The 15,654-nt window shown below is 41.2% G+C and overlaps 1 protein-coding gene across 2 annotated transcripts in view; it reads right to left on the reverse strand.

Moving 5' to 3' along the window:
- Nucleotides 1-12,649, reverse strand: part of TLR7 (toll like receptor 7) — a 39,837-nt gene extending 27,188 nt beyond the window's left edge. Inside the window, exons 1-3 of one of the 2 annotated variants that reach the window (XM_051794918.1) lie at nt 9,659-12,649; nt 8,236-8,360; nt 1,938-5,989 (exon numbers count right to left, since the gene is read on the reverse strand). In XM_051794918.1, the coding sequence (XP_051650878.1) occupies nt 2,849-5,989; nt 8,236-8,360; nt 9,659-9,788 (3,396 nt within the window). In that variant the 5' untranslated portion in view covers nt 9,789-12,649 and the 3' untranslated portion in view covers nt 1,938-2,848. Of the gene's footprint in view, nt 1-1,937; nt 5,990-8,235; nt 8,361-9,658 lie in introns of those variants that run through there. The other variant, XM_051794917.1, reaches the window with a different exon arrangement.
- Nucleotides 12,650-15,654: the final 3,005 nt, after the last annotated feature.

A 15,654-nucleotide genomic window follows, 5' to 3' on the forward strand; every position in this document is an offset into this window, starting at 1 on the left:
GAATGGATTGAGAGCAGAGCTGAAGAGAAAGACTTGAGCGTATTGGTTGACAAGAAGCTCAATATGACTTGACAATGTCTACTTGCAGCTCAGAAAGCCTGTGTCCTGGGCTGCATCAAAAGGTATGGTCTTTTGAGGTGATTCTCCTCCTCTACTATGCTCTTGTGAGGACTGATGAGTCCAGCTCTGGGGTCTCCAACATAAGAAGGACTGGGACCTTTCAGAGCAAGTCCAGAGGAAGACCATAAAGATGATCAGAGGTCTGGAGCCTCTCTCCTATGAGGATAGGCTGAGACAGCTGGGGTTCTTCAGTCCAGAGAAGAGAAGGCTCAAGGGAGACCCTAGAGCTTCTTCCAGAACCTAAAGGGGCTCTACAAGAGAGCTGAAGTGGGGCTTTGTACAAGGCCATGTAGTGATAGGACAAGGAGGAATGGCTTTAAACTGATAGAGAGTAACTTTAAATTAGATATAATTGATAAATTCTTTAATGTGAGGGTGGTGACACACTCAGATTGCCTAGAGAAGCTGTGGATGCCCCATCCTTGTATTCAAGGCCAGGTTGGATAGGGGTTTGAACAATCTGGTGAACTGGAAAGTGTCCCTGCCCATGGCAAGACGTTTGAATGGAATTATCTTTAAGGTCTCTTCCAACCCAAACCATGGTATTATTCTATGATTCTACCCCATGAAGATAGCTGTATTACAGATCATGTTCTATTTAGAGACACAAATTGTTTAGGTTTACAGACAGCCATGAGAAACCACAGAATCATAGAATTGTTAAGGTTGGAAAGGCCTTTAAGAACACCAATTCCAACTGTCAGCTCAGCACCACCACTATGTTTACCCTTCAAGTGTATCCTCAAGTGCCATATCCACATGTTTTTTTTATGATATCTAATGTAAACCTACTCTGGCATAGCTTCAGGCCATTTCCTCTAATCCTGTCACTTGCTACCTGGGAGAAGAGATTGACTCCCACCTCACTAAAACATCATTTCAGGTAGTTATAGAGAGCCATAAGGTCTCCTGTCAGCCTCCTTTTCTCCAGCCTAAATAATCCCAGCTCCCTCAGCCATTCCTCATAGGACTTGTGCTCCAGATCCTTCACCAGGTTTGTTGCCCTTCTCTGGACACTCTACAGCACCTCAATGTCTTTCTTGTAGTGAGGGGCCCAGAACTGAACACAGAATTCAAAGTGCAGCCTCCTGAGTGCAGCTGGAAAATCACTGACCTAGTCCTTCTGGCCATACTATTTCTGATATAAGCCAGGATGCCACCAGCCTTCTTGGCCACCTGGGCACACTGCTGGCTCATGTTCAGCCAGCTGCCAATCAGCACCCCCAAGTTCTTTTTCACCACCAGTGATCAGCTGCCAGCTGGATGTAACTCCATTCACCACCTTTCTCTGGGCCAGGCCATCCAGCTAGCTTTTACCTGGTGAAGAGTACATCTGTCCACATCATGATAAGACAGTTTCCCTAGGAGAATGCTATGGGAAATAATGTCAAAGGCTTTACTAATATCTAGACAATAATATCATCTGCTAAGCAGGTCATTTTGTCACAGAAGGAGATCAGATTGGTCAGGTAAGACCTGCCCTTCATAAATCCATGCTGGCTGGACCTTACCCCTGGTTGTCCTGTACTTGTTGCATGATGGCATTAGAGATGATCTTCATGACCTTCCCTGGCACCGGTGTCAGGCTGACAGGCCTGTAGTTCCCCAGATCCTTCTTCCAATGTCAAAATAAAACCATAAAACACTCACTCTTCTAAATAGGCCCTGCTCTTTCTCCTGCTTCTGTTGTTAATTAGTAACACCACTATGATAAATTTGGAGGAAAAACACCCTTACTATGTGTAATATTATTATATGAACATTAGTTTTCTTGTTTGCGTCTGTGATCTTGCCTGCCTGCCTACAACTAAATCAAAAAGGAACTATTTAAAGAAAGGACCAGACAGGAAAGCTAGGAAAGGAACCACCAGAGGCAGCTGAGATCATAGAATGGTTTGGATTGGAAGGGATCTGGAAGATAATCTACTTCTTTGTGTCTGTGGTCTAATTGATTTTGTCCGTCTGCCTTGTGCCTCTCCCTCTACCTATCTGCTATCCTAATCCCTCTTCTTGCTCCCATGCAGCAGCTCCATGCACAAGGACTCCCTTTATCTTATAACTCCTTCCCACCCACAGCCTACAAACCCTTCTGAACTTGTTTCTCAGACACCTTCCCATTTTAGTCCACACACATTCTTCAAAGTTTCTTCAGATTTACGAGGTTTTTGGCAGTGCAAAAATGGGAGAGATCCTGTACCAGACACAAACCTCTGACAGAAGTCTCAACAGAATTTCTTATCCCCAGAGATTAGGACTGTTCCCCACTCGGACAGAAGTGGTAGACTCAGAAGATGGAAGCCTAACACGAAAAGAGAAGAAACCTTGTATTTTCCCAACTCCTAAGATCAAAGCATGAGTTTTACTAAATGCATTTTCAGAGACAAATATGCCAGCAAGCATTTCTCTTGTTTTTCATAAATACCTCAAATACAGAAACTAAAATTTTCTATGAAAATCACATTTACTCCAACAATATCTGAACAGCAGCAGTTTCAGGCATGGTCTCTCCTGCAGTCTGTGTAGTCGAGTATGTTGATAAAGTGTCTAACCCACACTTGACCCAACCACAGGAGATGCTAGAGGCCTCTAGTGAACTGAAAGCTGGAAGTGGCAATTTTGTTCTAAACCAGTGACTTCCAGGGTGTAGTGCATTATCTCTTGCTCTGGAGTAATAAATCCCAAGTCAGGTGCATGCGCATCATAACAAATTTTATGGGGAGGGGTAGAGTTAAACAGTTTCTTGGAGAAGCTTGTTGTAAGCCAGTGAATTGTTTGTAGCTATGGCATTTTTCAGGCACTGCCAGAAGAAGGGCTGAGACTGAGGGTTAGTTGGCCATTCCAGGACAGAATTTCGACACAGCCTCTTCCTCAGACGGACATAGCGCGACTTCTGCAAAACCTTCTCAAGAAATATCAAGATAATGACATCCAGTTTTTCATCTAGAAGCCGCTGGTGGGCCATATAAAAGGTTGTTCTGAAACTGCCACTTTTAATATACTTATTGGTCAGCACAAACACAGTCTTTTTGCTCAGCTGAATGCTCTGGGAAAGGTTGTCAAAGACCGGATGTCCCGGGAGCCAGTCCCTTGCTTCGAGGCATAAATTAAACTGCCTGGCTTTTCGGTCTTCCAGCCTTCTAACCAGTTCTTCCATCACCCAATCATTCACAGCTGGATCTTCGTTGTCATAGGCAATAAAAGCATCGTAACAGGCATCTGGTAAAGATAAACGCCGATAGCCCTTCAGTTTGGCGGTGCAGTAATGGTAACTATACCACACATCCCAGAAGTACAGATGGCTCGTCACCGCAAGCACCATAAAGCTGAGGACGGTTGAAGCTGATAGAGCGTACAGGATCAAATACGAGGTGTCCAGCTCACAGGTATACAGATCCAAGAAAACCATGCTCCTGCCCTTATGTGCCCCTGGGCCAGCACAGATCACGTCTGAGGCCAGAAGAGGAATAGTCACCTGAGTCTGATTGATCCACCAGACAAACCACACGGCCTCGCAGTTGCACCTGAAAGGGTTGCCATGCAAAAGCAGCATCTTCAGGTTGTTGATGACATTTTCAGGGAAGCTAGATTTCTTAATTACTTCAATCTTGTTTGAGCTGAGGTCCAAATATCTCAGTTTAAAAGCACCTCTGAGAAAATGTTTGGTTAGCTGATGAATATGATTGTTTCGAAGCATCAGTTCTTGCAGTGATGAGGAGCAATTGGACAGTTCTCGGGGAACAGTGGTCAGAAGGTTATTGCTCAGGTCCAGAGTTACTAGTTTCTTCAGGTAGTGGAGGTTTTCCCAGTTGAAACTCTTCAATCGATTATTGGTTAAGTTGAGGAGCTTGAGTTTGGGAGGCATTGCTTCAAAAACAGTGGGAGGCAAAAAACTGAGCGAGTTGAAGGAAATATCCAGTTCTTCCAGGCTGGTCAGATTCTTGAAGAAGGATAAGTATCTAGCATTGCCATCCATCCATAAAACATCTAAACGATTTCCTCTAAATTCTAAAATTTGAAGAGACTGACTTTCCATTCCTGTGTTAATGGTGGTAGAAATGTCATTATCGTTCATCATCAGTTTCCTCAAATGGTCTAGGTTTTTCACAAAATTAAGCACATGAGTAACACCTTCTGCCAGAAAATAATGTTGATTATTGCTCAGGTCAAGAATTTCTAAATGTTCTAGCTCTTTGAAAGCAGTTTGGTATAGCAAATCAACCCTGTTGTTAGAAAAATCCAGATATTTCAATCCAGACAAGGAGGAGAATTCACTTCCATTTAAAGTTTGACTTATTGCATTATCTGACAAGTTGAGACAGGTAAGGGAGCTAAGTCCCTGGAAGTCTGAGGGGTTAATAAAAAATACATTATTTCTGCTCAAATCCAGAGTTTTTCCAAATTGCAGGCAATCTTCCTTAACTGAAGATTGGTAGGAAGCAGCCTCTTTATCTTTGGAACGGCAACTTCGCCCATACACATCATACCTAAAATAATGCATCTCTTGTAGTATTTGCCTGTTGTACTGCTCTACTGAAAACCCAAGATTAGAGCAGAATCCATTGGAGTTGCTTTCCCCTGAAGAAGGAGAAATTTTATTCACTGAGAGGTCTATGAACTTAAGAGCTGGGAATTCTTCGAACACTGTCAGGTTTGCAACTTTAATAAAATTAGTCCCAAGATCCAAGACGGTGAGATTCCTAAGACTGAGCAGTGGGCGTAGATCCTCCTCTCTCAGTTCTTTAAAGACATAACCCTTGAGCCTCAAGGTTTCCAGGTTAGAGAGGGAAGAAAATGTCTCAGACAGTTTCAAGAAGGGAGAATACAACTTGAGTTCAAAATTAAAGGACAGATCAAGCTCCACCAGGCTGGGGACCAACTTCAAAAACTGAGCATCTCCAATCTCCTTCATGAGGAAATTTTGGGAGAGGTCAAGTTCTTTGAGGTTCTTGATGTTTTTAAACCAACTGCTGGGTATGCTCTGAAGAGAGTTACTGTGAAGTCGCAAAATTCTTAAATTTTTCAAGGAATCAAAAGCCTTTGAATGTATCTGAATCGAGCCCCTGGTGCAGGGAATGCAGGGATATGGGGCATTATAGCAACGTGGGCAGTTGCCACTTAGATCGAGAATTTCTAGGTTGGGAAGGTCACTTAAATCATGTTCTTGAATCACTTGAATCCTGTTATTGTAAATATACAGTTCCTTCAAAGTAGATGACAAATTGGGTGGAATATGTGTTAAGTTGTTGGACTTCAGGGATAGTATTGTTAATTTTTTCAGCTCCAGAAAGGCTGTTTCCTCAATCTCAAATGAAACATTGCATGGATTGCGGTAGTAGCAGTTCTGTCCCAGATACAATACCTCTATGTTTCCTAGCTCTGACAAGTTGGCTTTTTGGATAGAAAAGATAGTATTTGCTTCCAGGCTCAGCAGGGTTAAAGTAGCAGGAAGACCTCGGGGTATTTCCAACAGCTGGTTTGCATCCAAGTACAGTGACTTCAGTCTTGTCAGAGCAGCAAAACTGCCATTCTCAATCTCCAGTCTTCTGTTGCAGACAAGATCTTTGGGCCCCAGTCTGACAGGCACACAGTTGCATCTGAAGTCAATCTCCATGAGGTTTTTAAGTTGAGCAAAGGATGTTGGATAGATATGGGGAATATGGTTAATACTCAGGGTGAGGTTGGTAGCGTTTTCAGGGATCCCTCTGGGGACTTGTGTGAGACGCCGGTAGGTGCAGTCCACTGTCACTGTACCTTCTGAAGATTTAACATCACAGGGCAAAGTTTTGGGAAACCAAGCTCCAGACAGCAGCATTGGAAACAGGAAGAGCAAGACAAATAGCAAAGCATTTGACATCTTTGCATGAGGTACCTAAAAATAAGGAAACACAGGTATTAGTTTAAGGTAATTAAACATTTCACCCACACACTGGGGCAGACCAAATAGGTCTACACTTGTAGATGTGCAGGTAGGATTATAAGTTTTGTTGGTATTTTGTTGGTATTCCTTACTTTATTATCAGGATGTATTGCAGTGTTAATATAAATATCACTCTCTAAATAAGGAATTGGTAAAAAAATCTACTGAAAAATGGCAACACAGGTGATTGAAATTTACATCTCTGTGAATGTTCTTTTCTTTTAAGGGGAAACAGGAGGTGTTAAACTTCCAGCAGATTGCCATTGCATACTGGAGTAGATGAGCAAAGTTACTGTTTCATAGTGTATGATAGATAAAATCTACAGTCCCTTAAAAACTAGTGTAGACTTTCAAACTTACTGAAGCATCAGCACAGGTGGAGAGTTGACCTAAGCCAGTCTATGGCTTTATTTCCATAAGGTTTAATACCACCTTGCATTTTCACTCTTCAATAAGGACAGGGGGCTGAGAAAATGCTGTAGCAATGTGAAGTGTGAAAATGAAAATCAAAGACAGGTTAAAATTGAGCATGTTCCATGTAAGACTCATAAGCATTAAATACCCAGAGCCAAAATCCCACAGGCATTTAAAGAAACTTTCAAAACATTCTCTGTGTCTGTCAAGTCTTTGTGCTCTTGCCTACTTTATAGATTTACGTGTATTATGGGAAGGACAATAAGCTTTTAATATGTCACAGCTTACCCCTTACTTCCTCAGCAGTGGTCAGTGTCAAAGAAACCCTGGCTGGCAAGCTGCCAGCCTTGGCTTGTGTGGCACAGGCAGAGAGGCTGTGACCATTTTGCTGCACTGCCCAACATCTTAACTGCTGGCGTCGGGTGCTGGCCATTTCTCCCTTGAAAACTCAGTGTTGAAGGCTTGGAGATGCACAACACATAGAGGGCTCTTAAATAAGCAGGATTTGTCTGGATAATATTGATTAAATGTTAAAACCCAGGTGAGCAGCAGAAAATTGGATGATTAGGTAAAATGTCCAAGATACAAGGAAATGGTTTTTTCTCTTTAGCTGGGGCACAAGAATATACAGAGACCTGCTCAAGCAGTCTGTGCAAACCTTGTTGAGTGCTACAAAGACATGCCTTGCAGGTGACACAGATTTGAAGTGAAGCGAGCCTTCCTGTTTTATGCTCTGTTTACCGTGTCTCCTAGACAACCTTGTGCTTTTGCGTTACCTTATAGAACTATGCTAAACCTACCTCTGCATCCATGTACCTGGAAGAGTGAACTGCAGGGCAGCAGGTGTGTGAGAAGGCAGATCAAGTCTCACACAGCACTGCACTTCTGCTATCTAGAGTCCACAGCCTAATGGCATCACTTTGGGGATTCAGAGCCTCAATACAGTCTACCGCAGATGTAACCTAGTACAGTACTACACCCCAGCATTTCCTATTCCCTGGCAATGCTATAGTGCCACTTTCTTTTTAGCAGATCCTCTTAGAAAAGGCAAAGGAGCTAAATAATACGGCTGATAGGAATCAAACTAACCACCATTTGGTTATTCATCGTGGAATTCACATTGGACTCTCACCCAGACGGACAACACTGCGTAAGAGAGTTTACCAGCATTTTCAGCTCAGTCTAACCAATCCCCTTGAGAGGAGGATTAACTTTTCTGATTTCCTGATGTAGAAAAGTCTTTGGATGAAAATGATGCATAAGAATAATCACAGTATGTGGGGAGCAAATTTGGAAAAGATAATAAGCATTCATTTCCTCCCAGCTCCCTAGATCTTTTTTTTAAATTCTCTTTTCTCCACTAATGCAGTCAGGGATGTGAAAGGGAGAAGGGAGGGTTCTACCATTGCTATTCATTACATGGAAAACTGAAGGTCTTTATTCAAATGACAAGAGGTATTGCCAAAGAAAAATCTTTATAGAATCTTGCAAATATTTTCCCTTCCTTCCTTCCATCCTTTTTTCCAGGAAATACACCATATTATGCATGTAAAAGACATTATGAGACTAAAGAAAAGCCAAAGAGTGCCTATCCTAACCAAATGGCCTATGATGTCCCAGCACCTGCCTCCCTCCATCTCTTGCTTTAGCAGACCAATGGACCCCAGGGCCAGGACCATTATCCAAGGCAGGTTCCCATGGAGCATGGCAGAGAGGCTGTAGGGGAACTGCAGAGACTCTCTGCACTGCAGGACATATTGCTCCATTGTATTGGTGCCAATTACCTTTATCTGTTGATGCACAACACAGCAGAGCATGAAGTGCCAGTCATCACCAGCCATGGACAAAGAACCTGCAGTCACTGAGGGAAATACTGACAGTTGCTGCACATCAGACACCAGGAGCCATTCTAACTTTAAAGGAAGGAAGGAAAAGTAAATTAGATTCAACCTTTAAAGATCTGATAAACCACATTAAGCCATTCTATCCAAGCACTAGAGCAGGACGGGCAAGGTGTAATTGCAGTCTAGATTGACAACACAAACTTCCTACATGAACTCATAAGCAGCCACTGCACTCAGGCCCTAAATTTCAGGTGCTTACCCAAGTTCCTCAATTCATTGTCACCAACCTGGGCTGCACCGACATTCAAGACAGAGTGGGAGAGGAGGGAGGGAGAGAGAGACAGAGAGAGAGAGAGAGAGAGAGAGAGAGAGAGAGAGAGAGAGAGAGAGAGAGAGAGAGAGAGAGAGAGAGAGAGAGAGAGCGGAAGAGGGAGCCCCTCTGTAGGTGCTGCTGGGCTATGGAGATGGAAGGAGCTCTGACTGACTACACACCAGAGACTCACACTGCTGATTTAGGTGCCTGAAATCAGGTGCAATGAATGTGGGCCTTAAAAGTCTTCATAAATATGCTTCTAGGTTTCTTAAGAAGTCAAAGAAGACCTTTGGAGCAGTTACAATGCTCAGATTTTGAACTCTCACGTATTACAGTATTATTAGGAACCTAAGTGTTGTTGCAGAGCCAGCCTAACTCCTACCATCTTTGTGCTTCATTGCTTTGCATATTCTTCTCTTTCCTAATATCTTTGTAATGTATTATGTATTTTAACTGTAAGCTGTTGCATTCTGGTGTTGTATCTGACTATTTGCATGTGTAACACTTAGGAGCTGCTTAAGTACCAGAACAAATAAAAAGACTTTTAAATAGGAGAAACAAGCAACACCTTTGCAACGAGAAGCTTGTTTAAAAGTACAGCTGGAGTCTGCATGTGAACTGTTCTTTTCTCTGTGATCTACACTTGGCTTCATAAGATCCTAATGGGCATGTGCAAAAACCCTTAATGATTTAGTGTTCTTCAAATGTTCAGCAACAGTACAACTAGGTGTTTCTGAAGAAAGATTTTCTGTAGAGATTTCACATGTATTTTAAAAGGTAACAGGAGGAAAGTGTAGAGAAAAATGAACACCTCAGAAGTTACAGCAATCAGAAAAGACATTAATATGCATGTTCTGTAGCACTGCAGTACAAATAAGTATTAGAGCAAATAAATACTTTCCCTTCCTTTCATAATGCACTGCAGCTTCTAATTATAATAGTAAAACTGAACAGTTAGAAAGCCGAAAAGCAGAAAATATTCTTAAAGTCTTCCACAACAGTTCAGTAAAAGAGGTGTAAAAGCAAATTTAAAATGAAAGTTTAACATACCATTTTCTGTGTGCTTCCAGATCTGGCAGATTTTTTGTTTGAAGAGCCTGTAAATCAGAGCAGAAGAAAACGGCATAAAAGTGGTCCCTACTGGTTCAGATGAGGTCCGGAGGAGAGTATAATATGACATAACTTACTCAAGACAACAGCAGTAATCACTACTCTATTATTTCTCTTCACCTCAACTGCAACTTGAGAAATAATTGAATGTGAAACAACTGTTGCAACCTACTTCCTCAAATATTTGTACTTAAAAGAACAGTATCTCATTTTCTGCTCCACCCCTAAGAAATAATGGAGTACTCTTATTTTCCCCCTTTTAAACAAATTTTCACATTACTCATAAATTCAAGTGCTTTTATTCTGCAATTTATATGCTGCAATTCACTGTTTTCTTCGTTATTTTTGAAGTTTTCATTTCAAACTGTGTTTTACCTTGCTACAGTGTCACACCATAAAGAACTATAAGACCTACTCAGAGGAGATAAATATCCAAGCCACAGGGAACTCTGAAGGGGGACAGTTGCGAAGTATTTGGCCACAAAGTTTAAAATCAATCAGCTGGGAAACAAACGCACTACATAAGGATAACCAGTCACTTCAGACAATTAACATTTGCAGGAGATCAAGTTCCTCCTTTTACCCATCCCTCTTTTTTAGTATAAGTTGCATGAATAGAGATACAGTCATAGTCAATTGATGTTAAAAATAGGTTAGATTTAGAAGTTTAGTAATTTTTATAATTATTATTATTGTTTTGGCATTCATTCCTGATGCAAATAGCTTCAAGAACTGGGACAGTTCTAAGCCTAATACTTTATGGAAGAAATGTCTATTAAGTGAATGGGACTTTGGGGAAGGGAACCAAAATAAAGCATGATAAAAAATACAGTGGTAAGGGCATAGGAAACAGCATACAGAAAGGTGAAAATTGCATGGGAGAGTGTAGAAGGGTCAGAATTAAAAATTACAAAGATAGACTTAAGCTGGTGACAATCCAGCATTACACAGAACACGGTGTCTGTCTGAGAGTTTCTTACTTAGAAGTCTCTGTGCTTAGCAGAATAGACTAGTTCAATGATTAGGATATTTATTAGGTGGAGTTTGTGGGGTTTTTCATGTCTTCTTTCCCTACGTATTTTTATTTACATTTTAAATAGCAATTCATAATTTCTTTGACCATGATGGAGCTGAGAAACTCATTTCAGATGCCTGGAACCTGAAGAATGAACAGGGAAAGAATTTGCAGTCATATTTGCAAATTCCCTGTGTTTAGAGTCTGAGTCATTTAGACACGAACACAAAAACAAGAAAGTCATTGCCATTTTAATCAGGGCCTAGGAAAAGGCTCATTAATTCCCAGCTATATTAATTAGGGACTATATTTCTCACCCTTGTGGCTGAATACTAAAATACTACAACAAAGTATGATTCCTCTGCTCTTTATTGATAACTGGGTTTTGCTTTTCACGCAAGATGCACTGAGGTTTTCACTGAGTGCTACTGTAACTGATGCAGAAATCTTACTAAAATCCTACTATGTGCTGCAAGGACATTCAACACATTTCCAGTAGGATGAAAACCTGCACTACAAACACCACACACTAGTTATTCCGCTCTGGATTTTTCACACTCTATGTGACCACAAAGGAAAGTTACCTTCCACTCGTTTATAATTATTCACCAAATATGCTTAATTAATCATGAAAGAAGAGAATGAGTCGGCACAAGTTTGACTGTGTATGTTGATTTCTTCAAGCACCCAGCCGTTCCCTGGTACATGACACTGGAGTATGTGATGCTTAATGTCCACTTGCTTTGATTGCAAGAAGGTTTTCTAAATCACAGTGTCCAGTCACACAACCCTGTAATCTTTGACAGGTGCTCAGTATCCTTGGAGATCTCCCTTGCAGCCTAAACCTACAAACTGTGGAAATTTTAATAGCTGTACTGACACTTAGCATTTCCTTTTGGAATAAGGCTGACTTTTTTTTATATTAGGAATTTGCTGTCAACCATCTAAGAGCTCGAGTTTCAATTCTGTTCAAAGTGAAACTGCAGCTTCAGCTGAACACCAATAGAAATGCAGAGTACTTTTTTTCCGTCTTTTTTTCTTTTCGTTTTTCTTTTTTTTGTACCTAAGAAATGGGGGTAAAAATTTACAATATTTTCCTTCAAAAGGTGGGAGTAAATGTACAGCAGCCTAGAAGTCCAGAATTTCTGAACTATAATTTGGTTTTAAAGGCACAAGGAGTCACTGATTTACTGATTTCAAAAGTTCGGTTTCCATCAGATGCTGCACAAAATGTCTTTCGTCTCTGTTGTGAAACACAAGGAAACTGAAAAGCAGTTACTGCATCACGTTAGGGGAAGATTCACTGTAAATGTATATTGCTGCCTCTGTGAAAGAAGAATATAATTTAAAATAAAGCAGGAGTCCTTAATTGTCTAAATCCTTCGTGTAGAGGTTTGGTTGTCAGTTGGCTTGCAATCAGATCAGTAAACTCACATTTCCTTTCTTTTTATTCCTAATGTCTTGCAGCAAAATCTTTTCTCTATAGTGCCAACTCTCATATCAAGAATGATGATACCACCCCACATATTCATGGTTAATACAACATTCAGTGTAAGATTGCATAATTTACCCAGGAAATTATTCAAGAAAACCAGTTGTTGTGCACTTTTGAAATAAATAAGCTGACTCTTCAAAGTGATGTAGACAGATGTATGAAAAGAACCACAAAGAGACATGGATAGGAAAATTGAGGAAATTAAAACAAAATGACTTGCAGAAGCCTTAAAGCTTCTGTATGTATGATCTGTGCATGTAATGCAAGATCCTTGCTGATAGTAGTTGCAGAAATGTGTACTAAACACTAAAAGTAACCAAAACAATAAGGAGAAGACAGCAGTAGAGGAGATTGGCCAAAAACAAGGGCAGAGGAGCACTCAGAGCTCTGGTGAGGGAGGAGACCCAAACCACCCAGGGTGCTGAGGGAGCCTCCTGTACCACAGAAATAGACTTGGCCATTTCTGAAAGCTGAGGCTGCCCCAGGCTACATCCGTGCCAAGACTGACTGACTGCTGTTTACAACAGGTTAAACTTGTGTTCTGGAAGCAAAGGTGCCTGCCACTTTTACTGAAAGTGAGTTACCTTCAAGAGAGGCAGAAGGCATCCAGAACTACCTGAAATAAGATGGAGCTGTTTTCCAAGCTCTCCAGGGTCAGCAATGCAGCTACACCTCTCCTGTTTGTTTCTTCCTAAGAGACTGATAAGATAGAGTAGCCAGAGAGGGCATCCCTGCTTTTCTCTGGGGGATGAGGAGGAGGAGTGCCAAGGCAGTAATGTTGGAAGCAGTGGGGCACGCTAATGTAGGAACTGCTGGCAAATAATAAAACTGGCCGGTTCAGAGGAATTTTGGCACTTGTGAGAGAGATATCCTCAACTCCTACTTTCTATTGATGACATTACTAGCCTTTTTTAATGTTTAATATAGGCAATCTTGCCATGGTTTATGAAGTCATTCTCAGGTAAAAGCACTGAGGGAGTACTGAAACAACCTCTGCAGAACAACATGGAACTCAGACACTGCTGGACCCAAAAAAATCACATATCAGGAAAACAGCTTCAAAGGAAATAAAGGCCTAAGATTAGGGTAAGTAAGTGTAATGAGGTTCATATTAAACATACAAGTGTGTTAATATTCTGATTTATTATAGTATTTGATATTGCTTTTTCAAAAATTGTGCATGACATTTTTATGGCTGAGGGCTACCACTCAACAGGATATTCTGATAAGAAGGAAATGGAGCTGTTGGACCAAGTCCAGAGTAGGGTCACAAAGTTGATAAGGGGACAAGAGCATCTCTCCTATGAAGACAGGCTGAGAAAATTGGGGCTGTTCAGCCTGAAGAAGATTTCATCGCAGCCTTCCAGTATCTGAAAGAAGCCTACAAGGAAGACAGAGAGGGACTCTTTGTCAGGAACTGTACTGATAGGACAAGGAATAATGGATTGAAATTGAATGGGTTCAGACTGAAATAGAGGAAAGAAGAAATTATTTGCTCTAAGTGTGGTGAGGCACTGGAACAGGTTACCCAAAGCAGCTCTTGGGTGGAGATAAAGCTAGGTTAGTAAATTAAGAAATAAAAAAGGGTAGATGATGGAAAAATGATCACTCACCACCTCCTGACAGCACAGCAATGTCCAGTTGGCCTCACAGTGACATCTGGTTTTGCCAAACCCTCATCCCTCCACTCTCTATCCCAATTTTATTGCTGCACATGGAACTATAATGGCTTGGGTTTTCCCTTTGGTCTGCTGGGCTCTGCAAACTTGGCGGTGTCCCCTGTCAGACTCTTGTTCACCCGCAGTCTGCTCACCAGTGCAAAAAGGCCTTGAGGTTCTTAATCTGCCCTCCCAATTCTCTCCCAAACCAGGCTGTGTGGAGCTTGGCTGCCAGCCTGGGGCAGCCACCACTCAACACACCAGAGACTACAGCACTGGCATTGACAGCAGACGCCTGACAAGCAACTGAGAGAGAGACTTGTACAGTGAAAACATGCTCAGATTTCACTCCCAACAGTCCACTGCTTCAGCAACAGCCTCTGAACATTTGACACTTAAAACCCCTGGAGTCTATGGCAAGAGGTTCCAGAAAGGCTGCAAATGTCAGGTACTCTTACCAAGAAAGGCAAAAACATATACTTCCACAAAGGCAGGAGAGCAAGGCAAATTAAGGTTTCTAGACAAATATGAGCTAAATCCTCTAACTTATGCTATGCAGTGTGGCTTTTTTTCATCATTTCAAAATGATGCTGCTGAATGAAGAATGTTTCCCACCAGGCTGAACTGTCAGCTGATCTTCAGACCAGAATCCAGGCATGGAGGGGGGAGCACAGAGCGTTAAACGCCAAACACCTCACAATTCTCTGTTTCCACGGCTTTAATTCTGCCAAAATGGATGCGGTTTTCACAGAGCTGCTGGAATTCACCCATAACTCTTCATAAGCATTTCAAGTGCGCAAAAGGCAGCAGACACAATAAGCTTAATTCTGCCATTTTCCTTCTGCTCTTTCTCCCATCTCATTCTGTTAAATAGCGTTGAGTAGTTTACTTACAGCCATCTGAGAAATACAAACTTCAACTGCTCATGAAATGTTAACTCAGACTCCCAAGGAAATTTAAACATTCTATCCCTTCTGTCAGACCATAAAAAGAAGAAGGACACCTTATTATAAAGATGTGTGCCAGCCTGGTGTGATTAACAGTTCATCTGTATGTCCAAGACAGCTGCAGCACAATTCATGAACAAGGTTAAAATGCAGGCATCGACTCTCATGCTATTTGGCCTGTGCAGGGCATGGTCTCCAAAAAAAGTTTCAAATGAACAGAAGGGCAAGATATCTCTTGGCACAAATAATTTTGAAGCTGTATTTATAGTACTTGTGCAAAGAAAAGGCAAATGATTCAGCATTTTATTTGGAACAAAGATCTGATATATAAAGCAACTGAATTGATATCATGCATTAACTGTATTGTATACCTTTTGTTTAGTATTAAGTTGCAAATTTTGGTATACTCAAGTTGTTACCCCCCAGGTCTGTGGCCACTTAACTGCTAAGTAATATTTTCAAGACAATAGGTTAAATTATCTTATATTTAAGAAATTTCTGTACAAAACCCCCACAATTCTGTAAATTCGTTTCCACTGTGTTATAACAATTTTGAAAATTCAACTGTAACGAGGAATTCCTGTGAGAACAAGTGGCTTAACTGAATTTTCATCACAATAACTTATATACCCCATTTCTGTATTCATCACTGAAAGCAGTACAGGTGAAATTCTGTTTTACTCATTCCCATGTAGGAGGAATAATTCCACAGAAACAATAGAAAATTACTTGGGGGGAAAAAATGAAGACCAAATAGATTTATTCTCAGAGAAACAAACAAACAAAATAAAAGGCTGTCTTAGCTGGAATGAAAAAATCCA

Source organism: Manacus candei, unplaced genomic scaffold (assembly GCF_025592945.1).
Source record: "Manacus candei isolate 608988 ecotype Guabito, Panama unplaced genomic scaffold, ASM2559294v1 h1tg000041l, whole genome shotgun sequence".
NCBI lineage: Eukaryota > Metazoa > Chordata > Aves > Passeriformes > Pipridae > Manacus > Manacus candei.